The sequence below is a fragment of the Nelumbo lutea genome, chromosome 3 (assembly GCF_056320005.1).
Source record: "Nelumbo lutea isolate HS-2025 chromosome 3, American lotus-T2T, whole genome shotgun sequence".
NCBI lineage: Eukaryota > Viridiplantae > Streptophyta > Magnoliopsida > Proteales > Nelumbonaceae > Nelumbo > Nelumbo lutea.
The window spans coordinates 14300833-14316564 of record NC_142686.1 but is presented as its reverse complement, the minus strand read 5'-3'; the positions used below and the strand labels follow the sequence as shown (position 1 = coordinate 14316564).

At 36.7% G+C, this 15732-nt stretch overlaps 1 protein-coding gene across 5 annotated transcripts; it reads left to right on the top strand.

Moving 5' to 3' along the window:
* The first annotated feature begins 243 nt into the window (after positions 1 to 243).
* On the top strand, positions 244 to 15469 carry SUT2 (sucrose transporter 2). Of its 5 annotated transcripts, none has more exons than XM_088979580.1 (14): positions 244 to 1264; positions 6502 to 6567; positions 8480 to 8578; positions 8674 to 8738; positions 8899 to 8983; positions 9348 to 9381; positions 9453 to 9552; positions 9997 to 10072; positions 12177 to 12503; positions 12694 to 12837; positions 13050 to 13283; positions 13383 to 13446; positions 14372 to 14415; positions 14904 to 15469. In XM_088979580.1, exons 1-14 carry the CDS (start codon positions 992 to 994, stop codon positions 15072 to 15074), a joined length of 1782 nt encoding a protein of 593 aa, XP_088835706.1. In that variant the 5' UTR covers positions 244 to 991; the 3' UTR covers positions 15075 to 15469. The 5 variants fall into 5 exon arrangements, with proteins under 5 accessions (XP_088835706.1, XP_088835703.1, XP_088835704.1 ...); XM_088979578.1 differs by having other exon boundaries at positions 267 to 387; positions 497 to 1264; positions 13050 to 13446; XM_088979579.1 differs by having other exon boundaries at positions 328 to 416; positions 497 to 1264; positions 13050 to 13446.
* Positions 15470 to 15732: the final 263 nt, after the last annotated feature.

Below are 15732 nucleotides of genomic sequence, written 5' to 3'. Positions count from 1 at the left end.
ATACCAACACCTTCGTCAAATCTCACAAAAAAGGAGGGCAAGGGCATGAAACCCTTTCGTCACAACTTAAGTCTGATGACGATCAAGGACAAGCATCTGATTTATGGAATGTTCTAATAGGGCGGTGATCGATTTTTTTTTTGGTTTAATTTTCATTTGGAGATGTGGGTGGTCCGAGGCCATAGAGAGTCAGTCAATTGAAGTAGGCCGTTTTTTGTTCATTTCGGCATCGGTGTGTGACTCGTGTCACACTTTTCTTGGCGAGAGATCAGAGTTGACGATTGACGAGAAAAAAGCCAGAAAGGATATGGAAAGGGAGGGGAACAACACTACAACAGCGAAACTCGAGTGCCCTCCCACAAGTCACAAAGTCACAGCGACCAGACGGTAACTAATGACTAATGACAATTGTAAATGTATTCACTGTTTCACTATTATTAATAACATCTTTTTGTGGAAGATGATGTTTCTAATCTAAGCCGTCCATCTATTGAAGTTATGTCGGTCGTTCATATTGGACAACGACCGACTCTTGAGAGACTCAACCGATGAACGACCACTTGATCAAACGCATATCGTAGGGCATAGGCTAGGAGATGAAGTGAAGGCAGTCATACGTCTGATGTCTTGGTGGACTTGGAAGCTTGGGGGTAAACGAGGATCCAACATCCAACCACCAAGTTTCATGCTACTGCATTATAGAATACGCCGGCCTGAAAATTGAATTACCACTCTTATCCTTTTTACCTTTACACCCGCCTGAGATCCGACTCTCGCCTCCCGACTCCTCCCCTGCAAATCTCTCTCTCTCTCTCTCTCTCTCTCTCTGCAGATCAGACCTTCAACACCCTGAGTAATACGGAATTCTCTCTTTGGCACGTAAAACGCCGGCATCAGATCTGTGGCGCCATACCGGATATATCTGCAATCGGCATTAATGGGCAGAGATTCAAATTTATAAATTATCTGCTAGGCAATAAAAACCATCACCATGGCCGGAAAAATGGACTCCTTTTCGATTCGAGTGCCTTACAAGAATATCAAACAAGCTGAGCTCGAGCTGGTCGGTTTGGACGATGCTCACCACCCGATCGACCTTAATTCTAGGCCTCCCAATGGAACCTCGAATGTTTCAGGTTCTTCTCCTTCTGCGCCCGGGCCCAATTACAGCAATTTGAAGACTTTGATTCTCAGTTGTATGGTCGCCGCGGGCGTTCAATTCGGTTGGGCGTTGCAGCTTTCTCTTCTGACTCCTTACATTCAAGTTAGAACTCTCTCTCTCTCTCTCTCTCTACTTTTTTCTCTATCTAATTTTTTAAATACAGCAATTTGTTGCTTGCTTTACGTTGATTTGATAGAAACGATCGAGATTAGAGTAAACTGCAAAGGTTCCTATCACAAGAATAAGAGGGACGAGCTTAATTTGTTAACTACGCGTTTTTCGTTTTTTTTCATGAGAATGCATTAAGATCTCTGTGCTTCGTGTCATTCAAGTAATTGATAAAATTACGCTTCATGTGTAACTTTTATATTTGAAAGTCCGTAAAATGAGAAAGGTAAAGGGTAACTAGGAACAAAAATTATCAGCTTTTGGAAAATAAGATAAGAAAATTGTAGGCACCAAATTTTTTCGGTGTTTGGGGAGGTTGCATATCCTGCTTACATTTATATGCTATACTTGATGTTTGCATTAGATCGAAGTTTCAACATCTGGATTTGAACAAATACGGAAAGCTACCGGTAATTAAACAATCAACTGAAAATGGTTTTGATTTGCGATCAAGGATGCACCATGGCAATAATAACTTCAGGACGAAATAGCTTTCAAAAAAGGTGCAGAGGAGTCTGCTTCTAGATGCATAACGAACTTGTCTGATGAAAAATTGGGGATGAAGCACTGGTGCATAACAAACTTCTATCTTCCATTGATGTAAGACTGGGCTGAGAGATGGGCCCAATGGCTCCAAATGTATCTTGTCAAACTGAATTTGATTTTAATGCTTTATGACCACCCCTCCAACTGAAAAAAAATAAAAAGAAGAAAACGCATCTTTATTGTTTGAGCTCCTTACAAATTGGGGAAATGGTTGATGTTTGGTAGCTATTCCTGATGTTGTTATATTTGCATGCTTAAGTAGTTGAAGTATTATGCTATCATTAAACTATCTAATACTTAAACAAAAATTTTAATTCTAAAAAGTTACGGGATCACAGCTTATGAATATAGAATATTTTGCCAAAAAGAAAAAGAATTTAGAAGATTTCTGTTCAAGCAAAGGATTGAGTCTTTTTAGCGTGCCTTTCAGTTTATGCTGGACTTTTTCAAATACAACCTTTATGTTCTTATTTAAAAGATAGGATAGATTTTAAGGCCTAGGAATTCGGCATATTAATATTATTTATTTTCACAGGGTGTAATTATTAAGACATGAAACTAGTGTATTAGAAAACCAATTTGGATTCATTCTTGAGGGATCAGTTATTAAAGCTATCTTTTTAACTTAGGAGATCATGAGAAATTTATGGAACAGAGTAAAGTTCTCCGTTTGGTATTTATCAACTTCTAAAGGGCATTATGGTCTCTAGGAATATACATGAAGGGACAATAACCAATAAAAGAACTTGGGAAGGATGAGAGAATTTCTAATCATAATGGTTTTACACCAAGGGTCAGCAATTAGTTTATATATATATATATATATATATATATATATATATATATTTATTTGCATTACTTATGGATGAACTAACTGGACATTTAAATAAAGCCGTATGTTGTGTTCAGCACCTTGGATAAACCAACTATAATGTGGGAGAAATTGAAGAGGAATCTGTCCACATAATTAGTGCAGAGTCTGCAGACTGGTTGAAGTGGAGAGGTGCATCCAGTATGCTACATGACTGGTATACCAATAAGGCAAAAAGGAAAACCTACTGAACAGTTATAGGACTAGCATTGCTATATGAGGCAGATTGTTAAGCAATCAAGAAACATGTTAAAAAAACGAGCGTAGCTTAGATAAAGATGTTGAGATGGTTGAGTTGCAGGACTGGAAAGGACATAATTAAAAATGAATACATTAGAGAGGACTCAGGATTAACAAGAGGGAAAGTCAACTTTGGTGGTTAGCCATGCCCATAAATGACATATAATTGCATTAGTGAGAAGGGGTGAATTGGTGAAAGTAGAAAAGGCTCTGAACAAGCAAGGGAGGGAAGGAGCAAAGAAAACATGGTCTGAAGTGCTAAAAAATGACATCAGGAGTTATAATTTGATAGAACATGTGTCTCTTGATGGAGCATAATGGTGGGATGCTATTTGTGCAGATAATCCCAAATAATTGGGATTAATGCTAGTTGAGTTTAGTTAGTTTCGCAGGGTGCTCTCTATGCAACCTATCCATCTTTACTGATTGCTGTATTATTACATCACTTGATTATATTCTCTTGTAGCAAGCATTTCATAATTTCAGTTCAGTGCTCAGGTGCTAGAGTTTGGAATGTGGATTTCATGCCAGTTAAGGGTATGAACCTTCAGAATCTGACAAACTGGCAAGTTGATGTGTCAATAATTTTAATTTCATGCTTGAGTGGTTCTGTACCTCCCATTTGAAAGTCATGACTTTATGACTGGATATAATCAGTTTACTCAAGGTGTGCAGGCATTGTCCATGCATTTGTGCCTACTTTATCTGGACATGCCAAGGACATTGCCTTCTCCTGAGTCATCAATGGCAAAGTTTGCATACTCTTCCTTTCATTTGTCTCTTGATTCTCATCAAAATTAATAATTTCTTCTTCTTCATTACATCCTATAGGCTTCTCATCAGGGGTTGGGTATGTTATAAGGGATTGTGACATTCTGGTCTCTTATTATCCTACCTGATCTCTATCACCCTTTTCCTGTTTAGCTTGGAATCATCTTGTTCTTCTCTCCTTTATGCTTCTTTTCCTCAAATTACCACTTTGAGATTGCCCTTATATGCTTTAAACGAGAGAAAGTAAAGGTAAGACCCTATGAGATCAATCAAATAATACTCATAAAAAAAAGAGATCAATCAAATAATGGAGTGCATAAAACACAGGTTGCCAATTGGCTTCTATTGGATGTTTACCCACCTCCATGCAGTGTTTTTTTTTTTTTTTTGATCAATAACCAGAAATTTCATTAAAAATGAGCAAGATACAAGAGAACAACCAGGAGAGAGATAAACTCTCTCAAGTCTCTCCAAGATGGCAATAGAGGACAGCAATTACAGAGCAGCCTAGAAAAGTTGATCCCTTCCCACCCCTTGCTTTGCCAAGACATTGGCAAAAGGATTTGCACTCCTTTAACCCACTGCAACTTGATCTCTATATCCTGAGTTAAAAGCTTAAACTTCCTCTTTTCATTAGCAAATTTTCACCAGTCAGTCTCGTTTTTCTGCAGCCAGTAACTACCAGCTTTGAATCCCATTCTATGATAAACTTTCGTGCCTTCCCAAGGGAATGATTATGTAACTTCTTTCTGATTTAATGGAAATATGATATTTTATCTATAAAAAAAAACTGGTGCATCCTTGTTTGTGGTAACTGCATGCTAGCCAAGGTTCTAAATATTGATACGCTCAATACCCCTCTACCGCCGTATCGGTGCTTTCTTTTCAAATCCGGTTCAGGGGGGGTGGTTTAAAGTTCGTCCACCCCCTGAACCGGTCAAAACCCTGATACACCCTCCATAGGGGTGTATTGGGGTGCTCCCGATATGATACGTATCGGCCGATACGGGCTGATATGTAACGATACTTTGAACCTTGATACTAGCACAGCACTGATAGGAAGAAAACTTAAAAGAACTCCTCCACTTTTTTCTTTTATCATATGCCTTATTTCTATTATTCGATAACTATTTTGGCAATTCCTATGGCACCAGAAAGGTACGGTAGGTACCATACCTAAAACACTTTAACCAATGAAAACCTAGCGTGAATTTAAATGAAAATCCCATTTAATTGGTTATGAATGTTTTAGGTACCACCCTTTCAAAGCAGGACCCTACTGTTTTATATTGGTATAGATAAGCATAAACAAAAGCAAATACAGCATTAAAATAAATTGATGTTTCACTACTAGATATGGTTGATGCTTAGTTGTCCCAAGCCATTGGTTGACTAGTTGCTTTTATGGTAAGACTACCTCCATGAGACTAGTATTTGCTGTTAGAGTATATTTTGAAGTTACATGTTTTTTTAGGTTGCTTATAACAAAAATTAGTCCTTTAGTACAGCTTTCTCCCAAATGGCTTCAAGACTGAAAATTTGATTATCTCTAACACAACTTTCTCCATCACCTGAAGATGGTCCTAGATATCAGGGGTCTTGGGAGGGGTAAAGCGGATATCAACCTAGCATTTTTTGCACATGCTCTCATGCTTGTTAGCCCAAGATATTACCATTTGTACTGAGCAATGGCCCCATCTGTTGATTATCAGTTTTACCTTGAAATAACAAATCAGCAATTTAGTTGTTTCACTAAGGTAGGAAGAATAGGGGCCATTACTTGGTGTAATGGTAAAATCTTGGGTTGTCAGGTGTGAGAACACGGGTTCAAGTTTGAGAGTGGCCACTTTGTGCAAAAACAGTAGCAAAGGTTAGGACTGTATGTCCATATCCAGTCCACCTCTCCCAAGACCCCAGATATCTGGGACCAACATTGGGCCTTTACTAAGGTAGGAAGAACGAAAAGTAGGGTAATGTATTGAAGTAGATGTCTGAGTACACGGCAACTTTAGCTATTTCATTGTCACTTTTATGATGAGAATTCTGCTAAGGGATACTATTTCATTATTATTTCAATTGGTGGTATGAAGAATACTATTAATTTTTTTGCAGTTTTTGAGTATGTTGAAATGCCACCAATTTAGTTGTCATGGTATGGTAGCAGATCAATGATTACAAATTAAGATCTAAGCAGTTTATTGAAAGGTTCTCTTTTCAGTATGTGTAGTTTATCCTATAATGCTAGGATTAAAACCTTTTTGGTGAACACTTTCGTCTTCTGATCCATATATCCACTAACATTAGAATGATATGTCCTCCCGCCCCCTCCTAGTTGTGTCTCTAGCTTTTTCTATATAGAACTGCATACACAAACCTTTTTGTTTTTGAATAATGGTATGCTTAAAACTGAGTAAATGTATTTGCATTGGGGTGATTTTATGCTAATGTACTTCCATTATTTTCAACTTTTTAAATCAGTTGAACAATTTATTATAAGAAATAGCACAAGAAAGAAAGCTGGTGGGGCCGAGCTTAAACCTAAATTTCCTAGAAAAAGATTATAATTTTATAAATGAAATTTATTAGATAGATATTGCAACTGGTCTTTGCCTGGTAGCTTGTTATCCAAATATCATTATTTTCTCTTATTTTTATTTTGCTTATATTTCTCGTTTAACTGTTGTTTTTAGTGATATTGACACAGTTATCTTTTTGTACTTTGCTTTTCCACTATTTTGTACAGACTCTTGGAATAGAGCATGCCTTTTCTTCATTCATTTGGCTTTGTGGCCCTATTACAGGCCTTGTGGTAAGCTATCACAGCCATCTTGTTTCCAATGCAGTCTCCAAATTTACGCTGTTACGGTTTGCTACCTTAAATTTTCTGGTCATATAATTGTTTGAAGCTAGGGGCCATTGCTTGGTATTATGGTAAAATCTCGGGCTGGTAAGCAACTAAGCATGGAAATACAGGTTCAAGTCTGAGAGTGATAACTGTGCAAAAACTGCCAAAGGTTAGGACTGTACCAGTCCACCCTTCCGAAGATCCTCAGGACATTTATGTTGATGAGTTTGCATTTCTTTTAGCAATGTCAATATTAGGTAGCTCATTGATAATATTTTCTATAGGAATTATGGTAATGATTGTGCACAACCTGAATTAGGTAGCTTCTTTTTTTTTTTTTTTTTTTGTTGTTTTAAAGGATTTAAGAATGAGGTCAGGCAAATGAAGTGGAAAACGAAGAAAACTCTCTTCAAGCCACACCAGCTTACTTACGACTAACATTGCTGTTCAGGAAATCCCTAACAAGTAACATTTCAACTTTGCACAAAGATATGACTTGAGATTTGCTTTTGATTTATTGGGATCCCAAATCCTTTCCCTCCTTGCTTCCATCCTCTCTCTTTCTCTCTCACACACACACACACACACTCTCCCTCTCTCCTCCACCCCCAAGTCTCAAGAGTAATTGTTCTTTCTATGGGTGTTTCTGAAGTAATTTACTTAATTAACTTTATTAAATTGGCCCATTTTCAAACTTTAGGATCAAAAGTGGCCTTTTTCAAAATTTAGTGTCACATAATGTTGTTCTTTCTATGGGTGTTTCTGAAGTAATTTACTTAATTAAATTTATTAAATTGGTTCATTATCAAACTTTAGGGTCAAAAGTGACCTTCTTCAAACTTTGGTAGTGCTACATAACGTTATCTAATGGGTCTGTCAATGCCGTCTGTTTTTGCCTATGGTTGGCCTTTTCTCCAAAGTCTTGGGTTGGAAGTGACCCTTTAAATTCTTTAGGGTCAAAATTGGCCTTTTTGCAAAGTTTAGGGGTTGTTAGAGCCAAAAATCCTTTTTTTTTTTCGGTGATACCCCTTGACATTTCTAGGTGATGTTATGTCCTGCTGTGGTTTTTGGAGGCTTTTGCAGAACACTTGCTTGCAGGATTAATAACTACAGTCTGGGAATGGACCAGCTTCAGGGTCAGCCCTAATTTAGTCTAGTTGTAAATGTTCTGTCTGAACCTGTGGTAGGCTGGTAGCAAGTAAGTTCTGTCAGGTTTTTGTAACGATATGATGAAATTGGGGTTAAAGTATGATGGGTTTGCGTTTGTCTTAGCTTCTTGGTTGCAAATATGAATGCTGTACAGATTATTCTATATGAAAATATTGGGTTTCATCAACTTAGGTTTTTTTAATGGTTCTGTTGGCATGTTTTCTTGCCACCTGTCATCATCATGCTGTCCCAAGATGTATCCTATGGACATTTTTTTTTTTATCAATAATGTATCCTATGGACATTTCAATTGTTGAAATGTAGAAGAGCAAGGACGGATCTTTGATCAGGGAGATTGACTGGGGGGCTTGGCTCAAGATGTCCAGCACACAACTGGCCTGGAATTAAACTGTGTTGGTTATCTTGCTGAGACAATTCAGTGTAGAGTAGCCACTGAGCTATTTACTTGCTTGGTTGTAGAATTGGATCCAGCATGATTATTGGTTATTTTTTTAGTTCTTAGTGGAACAATTCATTGTTTTGTCTCCATTGCATTGTGAATGCAAAAACTATAACTTCCATAGTTTCTGTAAATCATCCCTATCTGGCTTTTGTGATGAATTTGATCATGGATCCTTGATTGGGTTGTGTGCACTACTTCCTATTCGGCAGTTCTTGTGTTCTTATTATTCAAGTTAAATGTGTATTCTTTATTCATGATGCTCAGGTTCAGCCCTGTGTTGGTATTTGGAGTGATAAATGCCATTCAAAATATGGAAGACGACGGCCATTTATTTTTATTGGATCTCTTATGATCTCTATTGCTGTGAGTGTTGAACTATTGATAAATCTTGTGCTAGGTTTCATTAATTATTCTTTGTTTCACTTTCTTTGACTATATGAATGGTATCTTTCAATTAGGTTACAATCATTGGGTTTTCTGCAGACATAGGATACCTTTTAGGGGATACAAAAGAGCATTGCAGGTGAAAGCCTCTCTCTCTCGCGTGCACACACACATGTGTGTGTGTGTGTGTGTATGTCTGTGTGCTTTTGTTGGTTTATATATACATTCATATACATATACATATGCATGTATGTATATCTTTATAAAATGTTTTGCTAAATTCCCTATTATAAATGCAGTAAATATAAGGGTACTCGAACAAGGGCAGCCATTGTCTTCATCATTGGTTTTTGGATGCTAGATCTTGCTAACAATACAGTGCAAGTAAGGTTTTTCTGAAATGATACTTAGTGTTTTTCTTCTTTGAGTTTTCTAGGAGCACTGTGCTTTCATAGACCATGCAAGGATCAAAATACCGATATGATATGCCCGATACCCATATTGGTGGACCCTGAAACGCATGGATACACCGATACAATAATGATTCTGGGGTTTTAAAACTTCTGGGAGGGGGGGGGGGTTATAAGCATCCCTCTAATACTTATAAAATAAAAAAATGAAAAGCCAAAGGCTATGGGCAATATCAATATGCATCAATACCCTGTATTGAGCATATTGATATTTTGATCCTTGAGACCATGCTGAATGTTGCATATGGGCTTATTATAAAATTTCTCTTCGTTTACAGGGACCAGCTCGTGCCCTTTTAGCTGATCTTTCAGGTTTGTTTTTATCTGCATTTAAATGACTGTAGGATTAGTGAACTTTAATCTTCAGACCTTTATTTTTACAGGACCTGATCAACGAAATTCTGCTAATGCAATATTTTGCTCATGGATGGCTGTTGGGAATATCCTAGGATTTTCTGCTGGTGCTAGTGGACATTGGCACAGGTACAAAGTCTCCTGGCATCTAAGCTTATGAGAATTGGATACAAATGTATATTGAAGTCATTGAACACAAATAGTTCTGGGTCTTGCATTTGATAATAGAGTTTGTTTTGGTTATCTTGTAGTCCTATAAAAATTGTTATAGCACCATCACCTTAGCAAGTGAAGTGTGCTGACTCTTTTTTTTCCCTAATTTTTTTTACAGTAAGACTAGCATCCCTCTTTAGCATTTTGACCAATTTGTTTGTTGTGGACTCATGGCTTTCTGTTCTGGGCCTCACACACTCTGAAATGTCATTGTTTGAAATCTAAATAAGATATAGCTTCATGAATGGATAGAGATCATTGTTTCAATTGAAATTCTACTTTTCATTCTTCTTTCATGATATTGATTTTATTTTTTATTTATCTTAGCTGATGTATATCTAACTTCTTATTTTTGAGCAGTTGGTTTCCATTTCTAACAACTAGAGCTTGCTGTGAAGCCTGTGGAAATCTGAAAGCAGCCTTCCTAGTTGCAGTTGTGAGTTGCTTATAATTATTATTCTCTGTGTTCCTTTCCTTTTCAAGCCATGTTTTCCAAACAGGTTATGGTCAGAGTTTACTTGTGTTTAAAATTTCATAGTCATTGGTCAACTGGTTTAGGAGTTATCTATAATTTTTGTTTTTCTTAGCTTTAGTAGTATTGCCTGCCTCAATAGTGTTTGTATATGTCTATAAAGTGGAAAAAATTTGATGAATGAATGGAATTCTTTTGAGTTTAACAGCTTATATTATGAGTGATAGTGATTTGCTAGGCACCCTATTGGGTGATTTCGGGTTTTCTCTCTCTTCTTTATCTCTTTCTGTCTTCTTAATTTTGTGTGCAGCCATTGCAGCCATAAATAGCCATAGATTCTTCATAAAAAAAACATTCATTTGACATTCCCAAAGGATTGAAACTTATATTCATATTTTTTTTCTTCCCATTCCAGCCATTTTTGTCTTCTTGTGGCAAATCATCTCTGTTTGCTTCCATAATCGGATGCCTCCCATAGATCAACCTTCCATCTCTAAGGGGCCATTTGGTAACAGCTGAAGTTGTTGAACTGAATGACTTATTATTTTGTGGACAAAATAATTAAATAATAAAATAATCAAGGGTATAGCTATTGAACTTCAGCTTCAGCCATTACAGAGTCCACAACCTCCTTAAAAACTTATTCACTAAAGACAAAGCAATAAGATTTTCGGTTCAGCCACTTCAGCCGTAGTTTTCAGGTTTTCATCACAAGGGAAACTTTCATTCTTTTGTGGAATATGTACTTTAAACCTTGCCAAACTTGGTCCCCTTTTATTATTATCCATTCAAAATCTACTTAAGAAATTCCATTGAAAATTTTTTGACCTATTTTCCTTGTGCATTCTTGTACTATTAGGACAAATTTGTAATTCTTGCAGTTGATCCTTAAGTATCGTACATTAGTTGGTATCAGTGTTGTAAGGTTAGAACTGGACACAAAATCGGAATGCTTATTGGTCATGGGTCAAATGGTTTGACCATGAGTCATATAAATAATATGTAATAAATTTTGTAATTTACATTACATGTGTTAGAGGCAATTAGATGGTTAAACTACTGTTTTTTAATACAATTGACCAGGGGGTTCAAGTCTTACAGCTTGCATTTTATTCTGTGTGTGTGTGTATGCATTTAATTAATATATGTATTAATGATCACAACGGACATGATGGATTAACTGTAGAATATTAACACATGTGACTAAGTGTGTAATGATTTAGTGACCAAGGCAGAAACTTGGCTGGTTTTCAATGGTTCTACTGGGTTTTGACCAATTTGACCAGTTTTCCAGAAATCTGAAAAATCGGGGTATTAAAAAACTGGATTGGTCTCTGATTCCTGGGATTCACGCCTTGACCAGCCGACCTGGTCCAAGTCTTACAACACTGGTTGTTATTAGAGAAGGTGGTCCTACATGACTACCTCAATGAGATTGTAACCACCATATATAAAAAAATGTTGTAATGCTGGAGTGATAATATAACATGCAGTGCAAACTTCAAAAATTATATTCTATTTTGTAAAAAATAAGACTATGGTCACTATATAAGCTGAGTTGTATTCTTTTCTGTTATGACTGTTAAACTAAGATGGACACTCTCAAGTAAATACTCATTACTATTAATTCTTACTTCAACCAAGAATGGATTGACTTTTAACTGTTCTAGAGTTTCAAATATGTATAAATTCTTAGGACAGATAGCTCTTTGCACAGGCATCCTGCTTTGCTGGTAAATGTATTGTGTTTATTTATTTGATTGATTGATAATTGTATATTATGCATGTATTTATAACTGTCAATGGAAAACAACAGTTAACTTTGAAGGGCTATGATTGAAAATCTCTATTGGTTTGCTGTCCTTTTCAAACATTTTTTCTGGTTTACATTTACTTTAATCTTGTTTCACCCACTTTCATCATTTCTTTTTTCATGCTAGTTCCATTTTTCTGACCCAGAATTTCTTTTATGAGCTCCTATGTTGGAATATGTCATCAATATTATTAATCCAACTGCATTTTCTCCTTAATTAAAAATAGCTCATCTGGTAGCTAACTATACATGCAGGTTTTTCTGACATTCTGTACAATTGTGACGCTGTATTTTGCTAAAGAAGTGCCACTAGTTAGAAATGAGCCCCATCGCCTATCAGATTCTGCTCCTTTATTGGTTGAAGTCCCAGAATCTGGGAGTGAGCTGAGAAAATCAAATTCCTTTACCCCAAATAAAGAGGATCAAGGTAAAACTATGGATGGAAATACACAGCATATTGACCTGAAAGTTGATGAAAGCTTGCCTGATGGACCTGGAGCAGTGATGGTAAATCTCTTGACAAGTTTAAGGCATTTGCCACATGGAATGCATTCAGTGCTTGTCGTCATGGCTCTCAGTTGGGTACGTGCTTTGTTAGATATTCATTAAGTTTTGGTCACATAGACTTACTTGGTTATGCCAATTTTGTATTAGGATCAATATTCTGTTCACTCAGTTATTGAGAGTGTTAACGTAGAGTTTTGCTTTGTGGTGTGGTTCATTTTGGGCTATTTGGTTTCTTCTACTCTAAGTGATCATGTATTGCCTGCAGCTCTCTTGGTTTCCATTTTTTCTCTTTGATACGGATTGGATGGGGAGGGAAGTTTACCATGGGGATCCAAAAGGGAATGCCAATCAGGTGGTAGCTTATGAAGACGGTGTCAGAGAAGGTGCATTTGGTTTGCTATTGAATTCAGTAAGAACTCAAGATTGATCAATTATATCTTTATTTTCCAAGATATAAGTCATTATTTGTTGAAGCCAAATATGGAGAGCACTAGAGCAATGACATCTTGGAAGCTGTGAAAATTTTCCGTTCCCATCTGGAAAAATGGATCTGATTTTTTTTTTTTTTTGATTGGAAACTGAAAATGGATCTGAATATTGACTCATACTTTGTCTGGTTAGGTTGTTCTTGGAGTCAGCTCTGTTCTTATTGAGCCAATGTGCCAACGGATGGGTGCAAAAGTAGTATGGGCTATGAGCAATTTTATTGTGTTTGCCTGCATGGCAGGCACTGCCATCATTAGTTTGTTTTCTGTTAGTGAATACTCCAAAGGAATTCAACATGTCATTGGAGGGAATGAAAAAATTAAGATTGCTGCCCTGGTTGTATTTGCTCTTCTTGGCTTTCCTCTTTCTGTAAGTTACAGACATTCTACAGTAATTTCAATTCCTTTGTATTTATGCCTGCATGGTGATGTTGAATTTATAAGCAATGACTTCAATTTTTTTGGACAGATCACCTATAGTGTTCCCTTTTCTGTCACCGCAGAGTTGACTGCCGATACAGGTGGTGGCCAAGGTTTGTATAAAATCTTATTTTGACTGTCCTCTAATTTGGTCTGTTGTATTATCTGATGGTGAGTGGTAAAGAGATTGAAGAGGATGCCACTTGTAGAATTAGAGCAGGGTGGACAAAAGAGATGGACGTATCCAGAGTGTTTTATGAATGGAGAATGAAAATCACACTGAACAGAAAATTTTACAAGATGAATACGAGGCTGACAACATTGTATGCAGCAGAATGTTGAGTAGTCAAGGAGCACTTCAACTCAACTAATCATTGTGCCAAGTATATGGGGTTGGCTACACGAGTCCTGTTCCGCTATACCACTATTCAGTGTCAATATCCCAAAGATGAGCACAAAATGACAATCCAAGATCCATGTTGATAAGAGTTTAGAAAAATGTTTTAATGCCAGTTGCAACCTGACACATATCAGGGATTGGGACTAGCATGTTTAAGACAAGGCCAACACTTGCAGAATTGCAGTCAAGAAACATATCTAAATACTGGGTGTGGTAGAGTTGTGGATGTTGAGATGGATGAGTGGCAAAACTAGAAAATAGGTTAGAAAAGAGCATATTCATGGATATCTAGTAGTCCTTGTAGGAGAAAAAAAATGAGGGAGAAGTCACTAAGATGGTTTGGAAATTTGCATGGAAGACCAACTGCTGCTCCAGACAGGAATGATCTGATGCAGATTCAAGGGTCTAGATCAACCAGAGGCTGGCCAAAAGGGACATTAGTTGAGGTAGTGAGAAATTATTTGAGGTCTTACAGTTTAACAATGGAGATTGCCCATGATGGTGGAATGATGAAGCAGAATTTATGTAGATGATCCCTTATATAGTTGGGACAAGACTTTGTTGAATTGAATTGAGTTCAATTATGATGGTGCAATATAGTCATCTGCAACTCTGAAAATTATGTATGTTTTTTGCAGGATTGGCCATTGGAGTTCTAAATCTTGCAATTGTTGTTCCTCAGGTATGTCCAACTTCTTTTTCGTTAGCATCCATTTTTTTTTCCAAATTAAATTCTAAATATAATACCTTATTTTGGAACAAATCATTCATTTGAATCATGGTGGGGTATTCTTTGTAGTTGGTACTCAAGTGCTTTGATTTTCATTTACTGTTACTTGAAACTTGATTATTTTAAGTATAATAGCATATGATGACCTAGGGTTTTGATTTTTAATTAGATTTGACACTAATTTTCATGCTTAGTATAGATTATTTATTTATTGTGGACAAATTCTCAGATTGGCACTCACATAGTCTATGTCACTGTGAAAGTGTATGTTTGACAGATTGGTATTTAATCCATGTTATCTTCTGTCTTCCTCTTGTCCAAGTACCTGCTGGTTTATGTTGATATATGCCAAGTAGTTTGTGCTACACTTTTGTGACAATAGTCGTGTGTATGTTTACATCAATTTTCTTATTTCTATTTTTTTTTTAATTTTTTCTCAGATGATTGTATCTCTTGGAGCGGGTCCATGGGATGCTCTTTTTGGAGGAGGAAACATACCTGCCTTTGTTCTGGCTTCTATTTTTGCCCTTGCAGCAGGTATTGTTGCAGTTCTTAAACTGCCAAAACTTTCAAAAAATTCCTACAAATCAACAGGTGTTCATTTTGGCTGACTTCCCTGCCCAAACAAGGCAAACACCAGCTTCAAGTCTGTATGATTCAGGCAACCATGACAGCAGGTTCAACCCATTTATTGTGTAAGGAATAGTTCCTACACAGTGTGTTCCATTCAAATTCATTCATTCTTTTCTCTTGTCCTGCTGCACTTGTAGATCAGTGTATATTATGTCATTATATTGATATCCGGCAACTCCCAACATAATCACTCGAACTTTGATATCTGGCTTCATAACCTGGCGCTTGTATCTGTTTTAACTTTTACGTGCTTCTACTTCCTCGCATGTTATAAAGTTGATAGTGTATGGAATTGATGGTGATATAATTTTGAAGAATTATATAGTAAATACATCAGCACAATCAAGTGATTGTACATTGCGGTGGTTCATCACATCCCATCTCCCATCATGAACTCGTTTATCATTTTATGTACCGTGTTTAATCATATAGGTTGTTCGATTATGATGGATGGTGGTGAAATTTTGGATCTATAACGTCAAACCAAGAAATGGACAGAATCAAATTTCTGATACAAAAAAACTGGATACAGCATTGTCCTTGAGAGTTGGCAAAATTTGGAGGACGAACTAATTTATGCGTGCTTTACACGGGACAAGGCTTAGATGGGAATCATGATGCATGCATGCATGCTTT